The following is a 22631-nucleotide window of genomic DNA, read 5'->3' on the forward strand; positions in this document are numbered from 1 at the left end:
GAGCATCTGGTTGTCAGCTTTCTACGGTGTATGGCCAACTTTGTAGCGCTGCCTGTTCCATTTTGCTGCTGTGTATAAGCTCACACTTACCAGGTACTCAATGCAAAGAGTGGATTTCCGTTCCAACAAGGATTGAACTATTGTTAAAAAGGGACTGTTCCAAGAAGACAACCCTGTCCATACGCCCTATTAGGGACATATGTTAAATAGAGGGGTTTTCTACTCCCGTCCCTCTTTATGAGTCAGAGCAGAGTTATTCAGTAAGAGTGCCTTCGGTAGACTTAGAGCTGTTTTTGCGTTACAAGGATGGCTATCTGTATGGCCATCCTGTAATATCGCAGATGCTGCAGCAGAAATGGCAAGCTGGCAGTGGCTTCCTAGCGCTAAAGCAACAGGCAGTGCTGGGAGCGGAACCACGTGGCGACTGGCTTTAACCCCGACTGCTGCTTTTGCGCTATGAAGCCACTGTCAGCTAGGCAGATGTGTATACCCCTTCAACTACAACTAACTCAATCACCAGTGAGAAAGGTGACTCCCAGGTTACTGCTATGAATATCCTGAACCAAAGAGAAGGGAGCCCTAAAAGGGGGTCTCCAGTATCACGTCCCACCTATCTGCTGCATCACAGTCATGGGGGCCCTTCTGTACTGGCTGTGCCCAGTACTTACTGCAGCTCCTTCCCATTGGAGTGAACTGGACTATACTCCCTTTAAGGTGTTTATGATCAGTAGGATTGGATCACGATGGTTCACACACTGATGGCATATCCCAAGAACGGACCATCAAAATGTAAATTCTGGCAAACCCTTTTAAACGTTAGCAAACGTGCCTGACAAAACAGAGCCGCTTGGGTAACGATAAGGTAAAATCTCTACTGCTGCTCATGGGGGTTATGCTGTAATTCCAGCTACTTGAATACCTCTAGCAAACCAGAAAAAAGGGTCTTAAAAAAGGTGGTGTGCCAAGATGTACAACTTCTTCAAGAATTCGGGTCTTAGGACAATCAGTCAAAATTGTGCCAAGTCCCACTCTTGGAAATGCATGCAAAAAGCAGATATTGTCAAGGAAAGCAGCCGTTAGCACAACATTTCCCATGCAGTGGCTACAGCAGTAGAAATGTAGACGTACGGGGTGGCCATACACATGAATGACCATCCTGTAGAAACATGATGCTAGAAGGTCCGCCACGACAGAAGCCTCTCTTACTGATCGTTTCTCTGTTCTGGGACAGGCGGGGTTTAAGCCCGCTCTACGGAATTCATATGCCCAGATAGGTCATACAACCAACGGATGGCATTTTGGCACAACCCTGAGCTTGGAGTCACCAGAGCACGCTGAAAGTTGTAGGAGAACAGTTGGAAAACCCCAGATTACCATTAGCCCAGGATCTTCCAATTAAATAACTAACATAATTACGCCATATTATCTCACTTTACAAAGTGTCACCCTCCACTGTGTACACTTACTTTGCTCCTTATTCATACGATGCGTGGTACTGTCATCACTAATCTTCAAGATTAAAACTACAAAAACATGGAGGAAACTTAACAGACTGCACGGCATCAGTGCTCTGGTGCACAATTTAAATTTAGACAGTGCTCATGATATTAGTCCCATATGTCACAATCTCTGACACAGAGCTTAACTCTCATACAGAAATAGCACTGGGAAGAAATAACAGGCAGAACTTTAGATCAACATCTGGACATTAAAGTCTTCTGCAGTAATTACCGCATTACTAATCTTAAATAATAAGGGGGAAAAACATTAACTATTGTAGCTGCACAATTTATTGCCTAGAAAAGCATTATGTACCACTGTCTGTGTTCAATACAAAGGGACCATAGTCGTCTGATAATCCAGCACTTCTCAAACCATAGCAAAGGTGGATTAAAAGGTGTTTTACAGTGTGATACATACACCCAAACCATGTAATATAGACAAAACTGCAAGTTGTTGAATGCATTTGGGCCATACAGTTCTGCCATTGCCAGCTAAAGCCACATACTTGGTAAATTATGCTAAAGTATTAGTCAAGAATGCATTACGAAAAATCTTAAAAGGGGTTGTCCACTTGTAAATTATTGATGGCCAATTCTCAAGATAGGATATGAACAGTAGACTGGCAGGGGTCTGTTCCAGATGCCCGATTAGTCATTTGCCAGGACAATGCACTTGTTCACATAGTTGGTTTCCACAAGAAACAGACAGCTCTGTTCTCACTGCAGTGGCAAGACTTGGTATTACAGGCAAAGTTCCAATTGAAGGGGATGAGAAATTTGCCTGTAATACTAAGCTGGGCCACTGCAGTGGTAATGGAGCTATCTGCTTTCATAGAATGGTAGAGTTGGAAGGGACCTCCAGGGTCATCAAGACCAACCCCCTGCTCATGTTTCAGGACAGCTATTAAGTCACCTTTCAGTCCTTTTTTGCAAGACAAGATCCTTTAACTGTTCCTCATAGGACATGATTTGCAGACACTCATCATCTGGTAGCTTTTCTCTGAACTTGCTCCAGTTTGTCGATGCATTTTTTAAAGTGGGGTGCCCAGAACTGGACACAGTATTCCAGATGAGGTCTGACTAAGGAAGAGTACAGGGGGAAAATTACCTCACGTGATCTAGACTCTATGCTTCTCTTAATACATCTCAGAATTGTGTTTGCCTTTTTGGCTGCTGCATCACATTCTTGACTCATGTTCAGTCTATGATCTATTAGTATACCCATGTCTTTTTCACATGTGCTGCTACTTACCCCACTTCCTCCCATTCTGTATGTGCTTTTTTCATTTTTCTTGCCCAGATATAGGACTTTGCATTTCTCCTTGTTAAATACCATTATGTTAGTCGCCACCCACTGTTCAAGATTTTCTAGATCTTTTTGCTTTCTCTCTCTCTCTCTCCCCCCCCTGGTGTTAGCGATCCCTCCTAGCTTTGTGTCATCAGCAAATTTGATCAGTTTCCCCTCAATTCCCTCCTCCAGATCATTTATAAAAATGTTGAACACCACTGGGCCTAGGACAGAGCCTTGTGGTACCCCACTAGGTACATTCTTCCACTTGGATGTGCAGCCATTTATGACTATTCTTTGAGTACGATCACTCAGCCAGTTGTGAATCCACCTAACAGTTGCCTTGTCAATGCCTTATTCGGGCATTTTTTCAATAAGGATGGTATGAGATACTGTGTCAAATGCTTTACTACAGTCAAGATATGCTATATCCACTGCAAAAATCAACTTGGTGTATGAGTGTACAGGCGCAGCAAGCAGGTAATCAACAGCGGTTCTCGAAGGCGGATCCCCACTGATGTACTATTGATGGATAGTTCATTAACATCTTACAACTGGACAACCCCTTTGAATTATATCCTGGCTAAGAGGGTCTATACAAATAAGCTATATAAAAAAAATTAATATATTTATAAAAAGTGAATAGAGGGGCCGTGACCATAAATACATGTTGTAGGAGTCTTGCCCAATAACCCAATTATGAATTATGATGCTCATTTTTAAGGTTCATGTACACAGCAGAGTAGTATACACAGATCGTGGTAAGATCGTCTGCACACGAATAGATTGGCATTGAAAAATTTGCGGTTGAAGTCCGCATGGCGGACTCGCAGCAAATACAGTCCATAGCGTGCTATGATAAATAAATTTTTCCTGCACTCTTGCGGAAACTAAATTGAACAAAGGGGGAAATTTATTTTTTTTTAAAAATCGCAACGTGCTCTATTTTTGGGCGGTGTCTGCACAGACAGCTTCCATGGAAGTCAATAGAAGCCGTCCGACCTGCAGCCCATCCACAATTGACATTGCGGATAGGTCACGGGTACCCGCATCGTTGCTGGGAAAAAAACCATTAAGAAATCTGTACTGCGCGTATCTGATAGTGAGTTGCCGCAGCCGCCCCCAATACAGATGAACAGAAAAGATGGCAGCGGTCAGGGTCAGATTCCACTGCGGGCTCTCGCATGTGGAATCTGACCTGTTTGTGTGCAGCAGGCCTAGGGTGGCACCCAGTTGCTAGAAGTTGGTAATACCATCCAGTAAGGACCCAGAGTCCGGACACATAATACCTTTGCGAGTTTCTGTATGGTCTCAAAAAGTACTTCAAAGACAGCATAGCTCTTCATGACCGTATGCATACATACATAATCAGAGGCCCACAGATCCAGTATGGACTCCCATAACACAGTTACGGTGCCTTTAGATGGAACCATCATCATTCAAAAAAGTAGGAGGTATGCAGTGGGCCAATTTACTATGGATACTACAAAATGCTGTGTGAAAAGGGCCTAAAGTTTGCCATAAACCGTTGTTGGCTGATGGCTATGCCTCCCGACCCCCCGATATATATGCATGTGCATGCAACAGAAAGAAGGGAACCTCAGATGGTGGCTTACAACATTCCCTGTAGAACAAAAAGATTGGGCATGTTGACATTCAACTACCTGGTCCTTCTTTTCCTTAACATCTGCCACCGGCGAAGATTTGGGGCACCGGATGTTTGTCCGGTCCTTCCGAAATCAACAGGTTTGGTTGACACCTTTCGGAAGCACAAGTCTAGGTAGCAGTGACTCAAGAATTAGAGCATCTTATTGTGTTTATTTGTTTTTATTAGATCGGTCGACAACATAACAAAATAGTCTGAACTGATCGCTTGGCTATCTGCCGACGGATACGCGCCTCTAAAGACACACAATACCAATGAACACGACAAAACAGTCCTACTCAGGTGTTGACATGAGCCCCTCCATCCTCCCGTTTGTATACATTCATCATTACCATATCTACAAACAGATTGTTTTCACAAACAGCATTATTTTAGAAGTAAATATGGCATCACTATAAATCACTATAGCAACAGTCTTATAAGACGTAGTGCACCAAACAACCTGCGATGTAAAATTAGAAACACAAACGGGGTGTGCATTACTTCTATATGACTGCATACAAGCACAGCCACAGCTCTATAGTGATGGGCAACCGTTACACACGGACATTTCTGGAAGGTTCTAATTGCCTTCTGTGCACAGTCAGACGCCCGGCCCTTCTTTATAGTACAACAGCAAAATAGATCGACTCAGTCATGTCCAGAGCCTTAATAAGTTGTGGGCAAAATAGGTGTTAATTACACTACAAGGAAAATGCCCCTGTGGGTATTTGCAGAGGCGCTCAAGGAGGCTGTATATGCATAAATGTTGTTTTCATCACTTATTAATGTAGGGGGGGGGGGGGGGGGGACAAATGTGTTCTAAAACTCACCCAGTTAAGGAGAAATCTTAGTTATTAAAATACAATGTATTCACACTGTACAGAAAATAATTCTAATGGGTCACTACTTGTGTCACAGTATTCCTTTATTTTTTGGCAGATTTTTTATTCTTCTAAAGGGAAAAAAAAAGTCAAATGGATAATTTGCTAATTGGAGCTACATTGTCAAACATGAGCTGTGACAGCACAGATCTCACATACGGATTCAAAATGTGGTGCAAAAGACCAGAACAAAAAAACTCTGATTTTTATTCTTCTTCCATTTAAGGATCCATCCTGTAATTTAAAAAAAAAAAAAAAAAAAAAAAAAAAAAAAAGTAAAACTAAAGATAAAAAGCAAAAACAAGAGAAAAGAAGAAAAACAAAACTAAAAATAACCAAACGTATAATAAAAAAGTTGTGAAAAATAAAATAAAAAGCAAAACTAAGTGAAAGAAAAAGCAAAAAGATATGGGAAAAAAAAAAAAAAAGAATACATCATCTATATAACTGCCCTTCAGAAATTAATTGAAAGGTTATATGAAGTATTTCCACAAAAACAGAGGCAGCCCCCCCCCCCCCCCCCCCAATGCATACACTCAGAGCTATACCAATGATGGCTAGTTCAAGCTTTTGGCACTAGCTCTCTTTGTAGCGCCAAGGTAACTTCCCACCTATCAGCCCTCCATAAAAATGTTATCTTCAGTTGCTTTTTGCTCTGCGCCTTCAGACTTCTAGGGTCATTGTTGGAAAAGACAAATTTATAGCAAAGCCGTTAGCGCTCGGCCTAGCTTTGGGAAACCTCTAGTTATCGACGCCGCATGAATCGGCAAGAACATGATGCTTTATAATTCCGTCGTCTTGTTAAGATTGCGGCTAAAGGTCTGTTTGCTTGTTGAATGCATCTTGTTCATATAACGCTGCCTGCTTGCTACGCGCCGTCTTTAATAGCACCTTTGGTCTACGCAGAACTTGCAGATCAAAACACTGCACTAAAAGAAGGGTTGATGATGCTATTTAAATGTGTGATTCCTGCTGTCTTCTTGTTAGTAGATTTAATATAATAGAAGACCTTGTCTGTTTTGTAATTAACACATCTTTACTGCGGAGATATTTGGAAGTGATTGCTGTGAATATACTGGTTAGTAAAATAAACACAATCGCGCGCACACACCAATTTCTGTTATCAGACAAATTTGTGAATTGTACACATTATACTCCAGATCAACAAACTGTGATCTAACAGCCAAGTTTGAAGACACGCGCATTAATACAGCCCTTTTATTTTTCTGAAAATATGTATTTTCTCTGACCTCGCTAACATAATTAGCTTGTGGGATGTGTGCTTGGAGTACCATGGTTTTGCTGTACTAATTGCAACTCTTGGAATTAAATACTAAATATTTGGAAGCTGTCAATAGGAAAATAGAAGCTACATCTTTTTTGTACATCTGTGTTCGCTTGGTGGAAATCATTATGGCTTGGAAAAATAAAATAATAATAAAAAAAAAAATAAAGCAGAAATTGAAACCCATATTTATCCTATACCAAGATGGCAGGTGACTGACCCCCGGAGTATTAAACATAATATTTGCATTAAAAAAAAGTCAATATGTGCCAAGATATTTCCAAACCATAATGCAATCCAATTTATCTTGCATTAAAATAGAGGTTTTTTTTATATTTTCCAAACAACTGTTTTTTCTTTGTCAGCTGCTTCGTATTTCATTTTGAAGCCCGGAGAAGAAAAGGTTTTCTTATAAGTATCATATAAAGCATAAAAGGCAACCTAAATTTTTTTTTGTAATACCGTAAAAGCAGTTTTCTAGGCGAATGCTGTTGATGCACTAGTTCTTAGGATTGGTCAACGATAGTTCGTTGGCTGGAGCCACTGCTAAGGATCCTGGCCAATGAGGTGATTGGGTGCCCGATGTCAGCACCATAACACACAAGATATGGAGTGGAAGCAGTTAGCTCTAACCACAGTGTAATGGCCAACACTTGTAATTCCAGCTCTCATTAAAAGGAATGACAGATGCACCTGCAATTACGAGAACCAGCCACTACACAGGAGTCGGAGCTAACTGCTTCTACCGTATCTCTGACAAAAAGGTGCCCAATCAGCTGATCGGCTGGGGTTCCTAAGCAGCAAACCCCAGCCAAGCAATAGTATTAGCCTGTAAATCCTCTTTAAGATCTATTTTACACAGTCCTTCAACTGGGTTGCCTGAAACATGACTGCCCAGTTGGCTTCTACTTATGTGATGGTCTATAAATATACTATAACTTGGCACATCCCTCATTTTAATTTGAACATTTGACTTGACCAAGCTCTACGAAAGTTTCTAACAGAGCAACCAACTATTTCTGGCACCACTTCTTTTCCGGCAAATTAATATGTCAACACCGGTTACAGGATGTCCAGCGTTTACGGTTGCTCCTAATTACTTTATATCCTGATGAGAACATTGGGACATCCCAACAAAATCTAATACATATAGTCTTAGGCTGCCCATACATTTTAGAAGGCTGAGAGGGAAGGGGAGAGGCAAGAAGCTGGTGTATGGCGCAACCTTTTAATTAAAAGCCCACACTTAGGAAGTTCCATTTCAATCATTGGTGCCTATACAATCATTTCAGGACCCTATGTAGCGTTACAGTATCTCTAAGCTTATCTAATGAACAGACACTGCCTCGAAACAGATTTTATTGTTGGTGCTATATTTAAGACTACTTAACTTCACCAATTTGCTAAAAAGGCTTTTCAATAGAAGGCTGCGGCATGCACCAAATTTTTTATCTTTTTAATCCAGTCCTTTACATATTTCACGCACTCCCATCATGGCGAGGCATCCACCAGGTTGCAGCACCTCCATTCCATGGCTTCACTCCCACTTTCTACTTCAAGCACCAATTTGGGTTCGCTACACCCAATTCTCTATCTGAAACAGATTACATGGTTGGCTGGTTTGACCGATCTAGATCTAATGTCTATGGCCATCCTTGGTGAGTCTAACGTATAATTCAATAGAAAAGCAATCGTCAGCAGGACTCCCCACAGTCCAAATAGTTGGTTGGAGTTGAAAAATATGGTGCTCGCCTCAGGGGAAATGGATCCTCAGTCCCAAAATCTAATCCAGATCTAATGTCTATGGCCATCCTTAGGGAGTTTAACCATTGAAATAATTTTCACATTCATTGCTTTGAACCAACTATGTCTTAGGTTCTCCCCCTGTGGCACTTGTTCCCCACATGGTATAATATAGGGCAGATTTACTATTGGAAACCCAACAAGTTTCTGTCACAAACTGCCTCAGGAAACTATTACACGGTTTACGCCACACATTGATTTGTTTTTAGACACTTTTTACAACTCATTCAACAAAGGAGGGTGACTTCTTGAAAAAAAGGTATGACCTAAATGCCCCATTGTTAGCAAAAAACTGTAAAAATTGCACCAAAGTTTTGGCAAAATTAACAGAAACAAAGACAACTAATATGTAGCATAAAGCTAGACTAAACAGTGTAAAGAGACACCAGATATACCGTTCAGCAGAGACACCGTGAAAAATCTGGCACATTTAAAGTATGCCTAGCCTAAATTTGCCATTCTAATTATTAAACAGTGTTAGTCTACCCTAATGTCTCTAGAGTGGAGGTTGCCAACCTTGTGTAGTTCACGAGTCACTTATAGCATGAAAGGTGATACCAAGCCACAGTGAATACTAAAAGGAAAATCCTCTAAAATGTATGACCAACTGATCTGATTGCTACCATGGCATTAACTTTTAACTAAATGGTTTGACTCTACCAACAAGTTCTAGTAATGCTATGAGATCCTGGTGCCATCAGTACACACCAGTAACTGCCAACACTAGTCACATATGGCTTCCAAATCAGTGTATGTATGTCTAATACTGCCATATAGGGTACTGTGTTGTACTCACAATCTACTCCATCTATTAAAAGCACAGCAAATAAAATCACAGCCCTGTGGAATAGCGGATGCAATTTAACTATGGGTACTTGGGTTACAAACAATGACAATCATTGCATTATGTGACTTTTTGAAAAACAATCCCAATCAGCAATCAGTGATCAGTGATAAATGTAATACTTGACCTCATAATGTGGAATAATTGGCCTTTCTTCTCCAGTTCATATCCTAGCCAACTCTATCATGTAAATCTTGCAGTCAAATCCATCTCCAGATGATAATCCTGATATCTGTATGGCTAATACTAATAATACCTACTCATTTTTCATTATGCATGACAATGGCCACACGTATTAGATGATTGTTGGATGGACCGGCCAACCATCTATGGTGAGGTAACGAGTTATAGGAAAAAAATCTCTGTGCTCCAAGGACCAGGGTTATAGTGGAAAATATCCCAATAGTCAAATCGTTATATAAACCACGTTTTATTTAGATATTTTATTTGCTATGCGTTTTGGCGCTGGCAAGGAGCCTTTTTCAAGCATAGAATACAAAAAAAGGGTTTCTGAGCATATATAAATACATATACACTTACTTCAATTAGTCACGTCAGACGCCGGGATAGTTGCTTGTAAACATTTGACTACTGGGATATTTTCCACTAGAACCCTTGGAGCACAGAGATTTTTTTCTATACCTCGTTAATTGTCTAAAGCCCTCTGGAACACAGTGTGCTTTCCTCTCTGAGACGTCTCTCCAGTGGCCTTGGATTCTGGACGGGGATCGTTGTGATGAACATACCGGGACACAAGGTGCTGGTGGGTTTCACCCTGCATGGGTTTTTCCCACCATGCTGCACTATAATATAATACAATCATTATCCTTTTCACAAGGCGCTGTTCATACGTTTATCTGATCTTTTGTGAGGTAGTCCTGACTTCCCCACAAAAGCAAATGCCAGGAAAAAGAAAGATTGGGCATATTGGATTTCAGTATGCCCAATCCCGTGTGTTCAAGGGGATATGCCATAGCCCTTTTGATTATTGAAAACACATGCATACCTAGCTGAACCTAGCATGAGTATCAGGGAGAGGCAGTTGGAAGGAATATGGGACAACAAAGTAAGGGTTTGTCCAACAGCCATCTTAGGTGTACGGCCACCTTTAGGCAAGTTCTCTTCAGTGTATTTTGTAGAATGTGGTACTTTAGGATGTATAGTAACAACCTGAAGCCCTACCTAGGCGACTACCAGTTCACTACAGAAAACTACCTGCATAGAAGAGGTTACAGGAAATTCGATCTTCTTGTAAATACTTTGCAGCTCAGTGACAGACAAATCTGGTTAGTTTCCCACCAGTTCAGGCAGAAGAAATCACAAGAAACTGAAAGGGGGAAAAAGTCATGGATGCTAATGTTAAAATGTCAAGAGACAAAAATAACTTTTTGGTTGAAGTTGTAATGACTGGGAGGGGAGAAAACAAAACAAAAACACAAAGTACCTTGGTGCAATCGACAATAACAAAGAAGAAAATTAAGAAAATGCTTAATTGCATCTCAGATGCTTGGGCTGCTGCTCTTGTTGAAGTATCTAGTCGATTTGATTTGGCCATAAGGAGTATGTTAGTAAAACATCACGTTTCATCTACATTCTCTCGAGATACCGTGTTTCCCCGAAAATAGGATCCTGCCTTATATTAATTTTTGCCCTCAAAAATTAGCTGCGGCATTGATTGGCCAATTCAAAAAACCTGCCTCCACAATGCGATGGCTGAACGGTGGTCGAAGAACCAATCAATGCAGCGCTCGATGAACTAATCACAGCAATCGCATTGGTTCATCGAGGAATGCATCGATTGGCTGAGCAGCGCTCGAGAACCAATCAGAACTATCGTTACCTAGATGAAGAGGGGTGGGGGTGGGGGATTTATAATATCCATAACCAGCAAGTGATCTTCTGTGGACGGCTGAGGACTGCAAGAAGCGTGTCAGATCTGGAGAGCATCTGGACCTTACCGAGCCAGCTAGGCAATGTAATTTTTAAAGTAATGCAGCTAGGGCTTATTTTTGGGATAGCGCTTATATTTTAAGGCTCCTGAAAAATCTAGTCAGGGCTTATTTTCAGGGAAGGTCTTATTTTGGGGGGAAACAGGGTAGATAGAAGTGGTGTTGTGGTCAACAGTGGAGAAGCTCAAAAAATGTCACTGGAAGACATTGAGGAAGACAGGTTTCCTGTGGCAGGCTTCAAGGAAGGTCAAGACAGCAGTAGTCAAGAGATACCATCAATCTTCCGAGTAATAAACATAGAACTTTTAAGGACGATTCCAAGCGGTTGCCTTCAGAATACAATTAGAGAACCACCGAAGAAAAACCCTGAAACAGAGACATGAAGAAAAGCACATCCTGGACTGGAAAAGAGTTCCAGCACCCAGAGACATAACACCAGCTTAGTAGTAATAGAGACAAGTCACAAGGCAACAGAAGAACACCAGCAGCAAATAATGGCAAGTAATTTATCACTTCTCACAAGACTAAAAGAATGTGACACAAATGCTACGACGATAAACCCAAAACTATCGGTATGCGAAAAACCCCAACAACACTAGTAAACAGGACAAAATATGGTGAGAAGAGCAAACTGCACACCTGCTAGGATTTCAGAGGACAAATCGTGAACTGTTGTCTTGGGGACAAATTAACACTTCCTGTGTTCATAAGAAGTGGTGCAAGACCCCGGCATTATACAGCCGAGAGCCCGATTTAATGGAAACACGGCTAAACACTACATGAGCCATAGATGGAGAAAGAACGATTTCTTGGTAGTAAGCAGAGAAAACCTTTACTTGCACTTAAGACTAATTTACAGCAATGAACATCTGTTTGCATTTCAGCGGTGCTGGCCATTTCCGATATGCTTGCTGAAGAGGTTGGCGTTGCGGGCTTGCAGCTAGCAAACACCACATCACACTGCATCTCAGCACTTCCAGCATTGCATGAGGCACTGCAAGGAGGGCGGACATTTATTACTTTACTCCAGGTTAATATTTGGAGATTCTGCTGGACGGGTGCACACAGCAGCTTAATGATATCACTGTTGTGCTGCAATTTACCCTTTTGAATATATTAAAATATTCTTATCTTTGGAGACCTTAATAGGGAACATCAGCACCTTTGAGCCACATAAACTACATTACTGGGCTCAAAAGGTGAGTGAACAAGGGTTCCGGGGAGTTGCTTTTTACACTCACGGGGTCTGCCGCTCAGTCGCTGTGCCCCCAAGAATCAACAAACAGCACCACTCTTGGTTGTACACACTCTCATTGGTCTCTATGGGAGACCACGTGCACAGAGCAGTCTTAAAAGAGTCACAATGTGTGCGTGAGCAGATTCATCAGGGGCACAGCGCTGGAACGGGGCCTGATGAGTATAAAAAATAGCTTGCTTGAAACCTAAAGACCCATAGCGCAGCTTATGGGGCTTAAAGAGGTTGATCGGCTCACCTTAATGTGAATGCAAACCCTTTAACACTAGGTGACATTTTAACTACCAAAATAAAGGCAGGCAGAAAAAGAAAGAAAAAAAAAAGGTCAGAGTGCTGCAGAAATAGAGGAAACTGTACTCCGCTCACCCAATCCACCATTGCTTCCTTCCCACCGATGTCCGCTGCCTCGTGACCTGATGCAGCATTAATGAGGTCCCAACATATGGACAGGTAACTGCCGGAGTTCATCACTGGATAAAGTTAGTTGGTGGCTTATTGCAACGGTCACACTAGTGCTGATGACATGATTGCTGCTTGCTGCAGACAGCAGCGAGGGCTTTCTTAGCCAAAAATAAGGATTTCTCCAAGGCCTCCCTCACACAAACGTTTTTTGTACAACACTCCCATCAACAAGCATGAAAATATCATGCCCTAGATGCAAAAAAAAAAATTATATATATATATATATATAATTTTTTTTTTGCATCTAGGGCTGATTTTCGGAGTAGGGCTTATATTTTTAGGCGTGTTGAAATATATATATATCTCTCAATACTCACCTAGCAGGTGCTGTCAGGGTCCCTCCCGCTGCTCCAGGCTTCCCCTGCACTGACAGATCATCTATTGCTGGTAGAGAGGTTTGCAAACCCCGCCTCCAGCAAGAGTTTGCTGTGTTTGGTTCTCAGCGCTGGCTCAGCCAATCAGAGTAGGTGAGCTCTGATTCGCTAAGCCAGTCAATGACTCAGCCAATCAGAGCCAGTGCTTGATGCACCAATCACAGCCATTCATTGATTGGCTCAGCCAATCACAGCAATCTCTTGCTGGAGTTGGAGTTCTCAAATCTCGCTACCAGCAATAGATTATCTGTCGGTGCACGGGAAGCCTGGAGCAGAGCCGGAAACCAGCAAGAGGTACCCCAACGGTACCTGCTAGGTAAGTATTGCTTTTCCAGCTTCCTTGGCTGCATTTTCAGTGCACTGAAAACGCAGCCAAAACGCAGGCATAATGGATGCGAGCGTTGCTGAAACCGTGGTGAACACAGCGTTGAAAAAAGGCTGCGTTTCTGCAAACGCCTGTGTGAGGGAGGCCAAACGAAGATTCAGTGTGGCCATATTTCCCCATCTATTAAACCAAATAGCACCATCTTTGGGTCTAAAGTAAGGGGAAAGGGTAGGAGTGGGGACAAAAAGGTACAGATCTCTGTCCAAAATTCTATAATGTGTGGGTATTTCCATATTAAGTGCTAGGATCCCGCATTTAGCTGATGACATCTATGACATGCTGATGTGGGAATCCTGCCCATTTTATGAAGTCTAGCTGGGGTTAAATAGGACTGATGAAAAATATACATCTGTATCAGCTTGTTGTTAATAGCTGGGGATACAGTTAGGTGTGAGTCCATCACGTCCTGCCAGTCTTCTAACGATTACGTAGGGATGTAGGTTTTCCATTTGTCATATACGGCTAAAGGGTTGTGACCAATATAGTCTGATAGTAGGTGTGCGTATATAGAGATCAAGCCCTTAGATGCTTGAGATGTTAATAAATCTATGGTGAGGTAACTGGATATTTTGATTAAAGGCGGGGGGAAATTGAGAATTTAGCGCATGGTGTAGTTGGAAATACCTAAACAACTGCGCTAAAAAGGACAGGGCTAGCTTGTGTAATGGTAATAAAGTTGATCACCTGGTCAACTCCGGATGTTCTAGGAAATTGAGCAAGTCCTTCACCGCCAGGCCCCCAACCAGGTAATGGTCCGCGAGAGGCAACTGCTCCCTCATACACCAGGGTTTTATATTTCACAATTGACCCGCCAGATAATAAAGTTTAAAGCCTGACAAAGCCATTCCGGCTTGGTCCTTGGGTCTTCGTAAGGTGGACAATTTCAGTTTGGAGTGAGAAGAGCCCCAAATAAATGTGTTGATAAGAGAGTTCGGGGATTGAAAAAAAAAAAAGATTTAACGGGACTTTTACTGGCACAAGTTGCAAAATGTATAAGCATTTAGGTTGTATGACCATTTTAAGTCTGATTACTACGACCCGTCACTGGAAGAGGCAGCCTAGACCATAGTTTGGGTTTTGTCTTGACTCGTTCTTGCAATGGGGAGATGGTCTCATCAATTGCTCTTCCGTGATCGCATGTCATAGTGATTCCAAGATATTTAAACTTTAGATACTAAATCGGCAAGCCACACCTGGAGACTAAAGGCTCAACCCGAGTCCCGAGCAGTGTACATAATTGCGGATTTTGGCCAATGATTTATTTCATGTTTGTGCAGCACTTGGTCAACTTTAACTTTTTTTTTTTGTGCGCTTAACCTCTTTAAATTTACACAGCATTTTGGATTTACTTAGAAATAAAACGGGTTCAAAAGGTTTTTCTTTGGATATTCAATAAATGTTGACTTCCATTTATAGGAAGAGCAGGGGTCCGTCAGGTGGTAGCGCCCACATCTAAAAGCACTTTTTGCCAATGTCCAAATAGCTGCTCATAATAAACCTCATCTTATATTTTCCGATTATCTGATAGCGGTATGCAAGATGAAAAATCATGACCAACTATGGGAAAAATAGGAAAAAAAAATCCGAGCTGGGAGCCCTTGTCTTATCCAGGCCGTAACTAGAACTGCTTACACAACCCGTTATGGCCATCTTGCGCTCTTCAATTTACTATACACATAATGCAAAATATTCCATAGTACCATAAGAAATACCCGCCGGTTCCTTTCAGCAAGCCTCATCTCACTCACCACTTTAAAGGAACCTGCAAGGACAGATGTAATTTGCAGTCAACCATGTTAACGTAATGTATTCTGTGATCACACAAACCTTGTTGATATGCCAGGTGTGGAATAAGAAGAAAAACAACTAATGTCCCATCTAAACATCTTTTATCACCTGCAACAGATCAGCTATCAGGAACTTGCTAAACTTGCGGAGTAGTTAAACATTTATGGTGGACATGTGACCCTGAGAGTGCAGCTCCGCGTAGGTTACTTCTGCTGCTGTGCACTGTCAGGCGGTCACGAGTGAAACGCATTATCCCCCGTCTGCTGTAAGCCCCTCGGCATGAAAAATTCAGAGAAATGAGACTTTTTATGCCATTTTCACTGGAAAGCACAAACAACTGAAACTGACTGATGCCAAAGGAATATCACTGAAATGATGTGATTTTGTGCTCAAACTTAAGACGCGCTCAAATTATTTATACCAATGTCAATTCTGGCTGCAGAAAACAGATTCCTTAGAGTATGTGCATCTTCTCGCCGCCTCGGAGGATTCATCGCTAGAGCTCTATTTACTAAACAACTCGGAAATACCTATAAGTGGCAGCCAGGGTTAACCCCTTTATTCTAAACTGAAAACATCTAAAGATAATGGCGGGGGGATTTAATAGGAGCGACATTTCAAATGCCAGGCTTATTTAGATCCCCGCTAATGCAAGGTGTATGCCAATTCATATACTAGTCGCATCCATGAGCCAGCACACAAATCTATACCAGCTGAAGTACATTTGCGGTATAATTTGCACCAGTTGACGGTATAAATTAAACATCAATGTGTAGGCAGGTAAGATTATTGGTAAGATTTTCTGCCAGAAAGGAGTACCAGCTGATGTTCTGGCCAGTCGATGGGTGCCTCCTCAGCTCCATGTACAAGGAATAATCAGCAAGCGCTACCTCATGTGTCCGAGTAAGATTTTGTGCTGCCGAAAACCAATGATTTTTGGTGCTTAATAAAAAATGCAATCACCAAAATACCCAAATTGCACATTTGTCTCCTGTTTGCTACCGCTATCACGTGGGACAATGATCAGATGAAGAAACATTTAAAACGTGATCGACCTGTGTGAGAGGACCTTGAACTACCCATTGCCTATAATAGTTGGTCTCTCAACTCCTTAAATCTATCATCTAATGGCTCTCAAAAGATCTCAGATGGTCTCCACTGCTCTACAGGCCGGCAGCTTTATACAAAACCATATTGTCAGTAACTATACCATGACGCTCGGTCTACGGCATTACCCCCTCCGCTTCCATCTTACCCACCTACATCATATCCTCCAGTACATATCTTATCTATTCATCCACTTACGGCATTACTCCCCCATATCCTATCCGTCTAGGGCACCCCCCCCACCCCCATCCATCCATCTAAAGCTTATTGCCACCCCTTATATCTTATCTAGCCATCCATCTACAGCATTTGCCACTCCCATATCTTATCTATCCATCCCTGGAATATCCCCCATCTCCTATCTAGGGCATACCCCCTCTATTTAACTATCTCTACAGAAAACCCATGTATCTCATTTATCTACACAGCCATCTATATCCCATTTGAGTTAGGAATATGGGTTAATCCCCGAAAATACTATATGCCCATGTGAATCTGTAAAACAGAGGCCGAATGCTTCCTAGTAAGATATCACATCACTATTCATCCTCAACAGGCTTATTGTCTTTAGACCCCCCGGGTTCTGATTAACTTTAGGGTGAAGTAAATTATGAAAAGTTAAAAATCCCTTCTCCTGACCCAATTACCCTGCCTTCTGGCGAACAAGAAGAAAAAGTTACATTTGTAGATGTCGAAGCACGTTATAAAATAGTTCAATAATTCAATTCCAATTTCTCTTGGCATTACTTAAGCGAACTAGCACTGCTAGAAAACTGAACAAGGAGGTTGCTGCAAAACTAAATTCTAGGAAAATAGACTATTTTTGTGAGCCGACTACACAGAGTAGATAGAAGTAGGCTGCTAATTAACAACCATTAAAACCGATCATATGGTGAAAGTTCATGACATAGATGCAGCACTACACATTTTAGTCCATACAGGCCATATACATATATGTTCTGTGACACCGGGCGACGAACAAATGATCTTTCAGGTTACATTTACCTTTTAACAAAAGACCGTTCACGCACAAAAGTTCTTTTTTTTTTGGACCAACTATCAGACGAAAATTTCAAACCGAGCAGAATATTTTCCAGATGATAACACTCACTCATCGGTCGACCAAAACAATAATTTTTTCCCAAATTTCACGTGACGATAGACTGTTTGGATTGAAATTGGCCAATTTCATCAACTGTAGTCTATAATGTGAATGGCAACCTTTACCTGTCCAGCCTAACGACTAACATTCCATATCTGGCCTAAGTTTTAGTAAGATCCTCTGGATGTTTTTGTGCATCTGTGAGTACATCGGCTTCTCCAAGTTGTCCAAAAGCTGATAACAGCGTCAATTCTCTAGGGAATGACTCCCTATATAGAGCTTTAGTTCTAAAATACTACATTACACTCCTCCTATCCTCTTCTCTAACCTTGGAGTGTAAGAAACAACCTGAAGGAACTTCCCAATAATCAGTCTCTCCTCCGATAGGGGACAGTGTCATTTTATATAGGCTCCAAAAACTTACATATTAGCAGCCCTAAATTACTCCAAAGAGTGTTTCAATACATCTGCTAATTAAACTTTGCTGAACCAATTAGCTTATTACTTGATTATGGACCAGCCATGCAAGACTTTTTGAAATCCCCTCAACTCCCCCCACCCTCCCCAAAAAGCAATTATATACTAGATTCACAGCAATTAAAACTTAAGTCCACTTGTGATCTAAAGGTTTCTTTATTTTGCCGATACAATATGCCAATAAAATGCTTCTACGTATCATTTACCTTTCCACCAAAACCGGGAGGGGAAAAAAAAAAAGTGTTGGTGCTTGAGCGGTGGCACGAGATGTTTAGCGAGATACATAATGACGGGCTATTTTAAGAGGAAGGCAAACTTCTCTAATAATGCATTGCGATCATTTTATCAAATCTATTATTTTACATTACAATGGAAGTGACATGTTCCAACAAGACACCTCAGCAGTATTTTAAAGCAGTAAACCATTCAAGCCAATTTCGGGAGCTTCTGAGTTTTTCTAATCCACTCTCCCTGTGGCTGAGCAAAATCGAATTGCCTCTCACATTTGCAGACAGCTCTGTGAAGGTGATAATAGACCTGCACCCTGCTGTCACGAGGCAGGAAATAGGAAAATGGCATATGGGGCTGAAGAGAAATAAAAAAAAAAAAAATAGAAAAAAAAAAAAAAAGAAAAAGAAACCAAACAAGAACAAAAGAGAATTAAACAAAGGACAACTACAACCCAATATGCTTTGCAAGTTAATTTCTTTTCAAAAGCAATAGGCATATTAAACTCTTTCGTTGCTTCCTTCTGACATGGAAGAAAAAAAAAAAAGTGATGTGCTTGGGACACAGTCTTCGAGGGGGGAAACTAATTGTCTACCAGTGCACGGTCTCCATAGTGGAAGCTGGTCTGTTAATTTAAGTGGGGAGTCTCTACAGCCCAATGTGATTGGGAAAGGACCCAGTAATCCTTAACAGCTCTCTAACAATACAAGCACTCATTTTTGGGAAAAAGATATATAAATATATTTTTTTTAAATTACGTGTCATTATCAAGCGATTAACCAAAAGAGAGATGGCTCATTTAAGCTGCACAAACCATCTCAAGCACGGACAAACAAGACTCTTGGGAATAAGGCGATGTATTAATTATACATTGAAGCGTGGAAAATTGTGAAAGCAGGAAAGAAAAAATTTAAATAAAAATTTTTTTTTTAAAAAGTGGAAAATTAACAAACGAGACACCACATACTAATTTACATTACCGGTCTGGTAAATAGACAGCTTGTACTTTACCTTTCCTTTTACACTCTGAATGGGATCGACTACCACAGCTACGGCTCTTTCGGATAAGGCTTCGAAGCTCTGCTGGGTGTTGATATCTACTCCGGAGAGCCAGCAACCAAAACCGGGGTGACTGTGGTACCAACCAACTACCATCTCAGGCCTGGAACGAGAAGACCGTTCAGATTCCCAAACATGGTATGACATGAATAAAGGCATTTATACTAAACAGGGTATAAATTAGGACTGGAAACAGGAAATTCGACGGTGTGAAAGAGGCACCATTAGGAACATTCACCATAGTATCATTGTGAAAGCATGAACATGAATAAGTGTGACAAAGGAGTGCTATCATTAAGGGATACACATTAGCAATAGTAGATCGTGCTTTCAGTATTTCACCCTGTTACCACACCTTCCCTGAGCCAGTTTTTACCCTTTCAGCACTTGAGTAAATATCTTCTCTTTAAATATCAATTAAACCAGCAGTACAACTAGGAACCCAGTCAAAAAGCAATTTGCACTGTTCCGCTCAGCTGCTGAGCCTTTTGCTAACATTAATTTTGAAGTTTTTTTTTCGCAGTACAAGAATTTTGAGCGTGCACATGACAACTGTTGAGAGGTAAAGAATAAAACGGCATAGAAAATGATTTGCTGTATTAATGTGAGCGCTTCGCTAGACAGGACTGTTTACTAATAAAGCAATTAAGACCCACCGTGATGGAGAATCCTTAACTATTCTCTTGCACTACACACAAAGAAACAAAAAACAAAAACATGTTGCATATTAGTGTGTGCAACAATGACAGCTGCTGGGATGGCAACGCTGCCGTGGTGGTATAAAATATGGGATGAATTATAATAGGGTGGGTGGGGGGGGGGGTGGGGGGTCAGAACTAGAAGAACCGGCATCCACTGAGAGCCTTTGGAGATCTATAGGCTGCAACTCCCATCTACATACTAGAATTATACATTCAATGTATTAGCACATACTAACAACTCTATCTACCTGCTAGAATTATGCATTCAATGTATAAGCATGTACTAACCATCTACATACCAGCATCTCCTATCTACATACTAGAATTATACATTCAATGTATTAGCATGTACTAACCATCTACATACTAGCATCTCCCATCTACATACTAGAATTATACATTCAATGTATTAGCATGTACTAACCATCTACATGCCATAATCTACATACTATTATTTCCCATCTACATCCTAGAATTATACATTCAATGTATTAGCACATACTAACAACTCCATCTACCTACTAGAATTATACATTCAATGTATAAGCATGTACTAACCATCTACGTACCAGCATCTCCCATCTACATACTAGAATTATATATTCAATGTATTAGCATGTACTAACCATCTACATGCCATAATCTACATACTAGCATCTCCCATCTACATACTAGAATTATACATTCAATGTATTAGCACATACTAAGAACTCTATCTACATACTAGAATGATGCACTATAGTCGCATGTACTAACCATCTACATACCATAATCTACATACTAGCATCTCCCATCTACATACTAGAATTATGCATTCACTGTATTAGCATGTACTAACCATCTACATACTAGAATTATACATTCAATATTTTGGCATGTACTAACCATCTACATACCAGCATCTCCCATATTCATACTAGAATTATATATTTAATGTATTAGCATGTACTAACCATCTACATGCCATAATCTACATACTAGGATCTCCCATCTACATACTAGAATTATATATTCAATGTATTAGCATGTACTAACCATCTACATACTAGCAATTCCCATCTACATACTAGAATTATGCATTCACTGTATTAGCATGTACTAACCATCTACATACTAGCAATTCCCATCTAGAATTATACATTGAATGTATTGTACTTTAAATATAATGCTACCCTACCCAAAAGGTATATCCTAACGCAAGGTTTTCTAAGGATGCTTTTAAATGGGATGACTGCCGGGCGCCTAAGGGCCTGACAGTCGTCCCAGCAATTATTGGTCCTGTGCTTTCATAAAGGAGCGTCAATGGCACAATGAATGGAGGTGGGGCAAGCCAGAGATTGCTTCCGGCCAGTCGCCTCCATTCACAGTAAGCAGGCAGATCATCGCTCGGTTTCCATGATTGCCTAAACTGAATGACGAACGATAACATCAAAAGAATAATCATTCGTTATTCAGTTGCTGGTAACGTTTACACTGAACGATCAATCAGTTTTGCACGATCCAGCAATAATATGAACAATAATTGCTTACTGTAAAAGGCCCCAACTCCAGTCCTTAAGACCCCCATGCTAAACAAGTCGTGATTTGAGGATATCCTACAGAGAACACACCTGTAGCAACGTCTGAGGCACCAGGACTGTGGGAGACAAACCTCCGACTCCCTAATTCTCGCCTTCATAGATGGCTCATGTTAAAGTGATAAATTTACTGTATCAAAGTGGCATCAGGCTTTTCGTCACCATTATGATAAAATAATCAAAATCATTTTTTAGCTATATAGCGCCAACATATTCCGCAGCGCTTACAAAACAGGGGACCAGAAACAAAACCACTGTTACATGAAGTAATCAGTTGATGGAAACAGTAGGGGTGAGGGTCCTGCTCCAACGAGCTTACATACTACAGATAATGGGATGATACAGAAGGTAAAGGGCTGGAGATGTGCACAGTATGGCGAGGTGGAGAGTGAGGGATGCTATACACATATGGTCAGACTTAAGCCATATAGTGGCTGAATCGGTATGACTGCAGGTACCAGTTGATTACGGCTAGCAGAGATTGCAGTCGGTAGGTCAGGGAGCATGTTATCAGGCGGAGTACAGAGGGGTTTGGTTTAGAAGATGTGGTATGCCTCCCTGAAGATGTACGTTTTTAGAACACGCCTGATGTTGTGTGTGTCTGGGATTGCCAGGATAACTTTCAGTAGCGTGTTCCAGAGGACTGGTGCTGCTCTGGAGAAGTCTTGGAGGCAGGAGTGAGAGGTTCAAATTAAAGGGGCTGGACAGGAAGATGAAATATACTTATAGGAAAACAATTTCAGAATACAAATCTTTGCTAAATTCCTATGCAAGGAAATATGCAACAAATTCTGCAACTAATTGTATCATATGTATCATTTTACTATTTATTTTAATAAGCCAAGTCAGTACATTTCTACTGACTCCACCAAAATGTGACTCTGCAGCAAGTATCCTTACAATAAAATTTCTTTAA

At 41.0% G+C, this 22631-nt stretch overlaps 1 protein-coding gene across 1 annotated transcript in view; it reads right to left on the reverse strand.

The window, feature by feature from the left end:
• The window catches only part of PSMD14 (proteasome 26S subunit, non-ATPase 14), an 82598-nt gene that overhangs the window by 16657 nt on the left and 43310 nt on the right, over nucleotides 1-22631 (reverse strand). Inside the window, exon 6 of the mRNA XM_066575940.1 lies at nucleotides 19390-19540. Within this exon, the coding sequence (XP_066432037.1) occupies nucleotides 19390-19540 (151 nt within the window). The remainder of the gene's footprint in view (nucleotides 1-19389; nucleotides 19541-22631) is intronic.

This window comes from Eleutherodactylus coqui, chromosome 8 (assembly GCF_035609145.1).
Source record: "Eleutherodactylus coqui strain aEleCoq1 chromosome 8, aEleCoq1.hap1, whole genome shotgun sequence".
In the NCBI taxonomy this organism is placed as follows: Eukaryota; Metazoa; Chordata; class Amphibia; order Anura; family Eleutherodactylidae; genus Eleutherodactylus; species Eleutherodactylus coqui.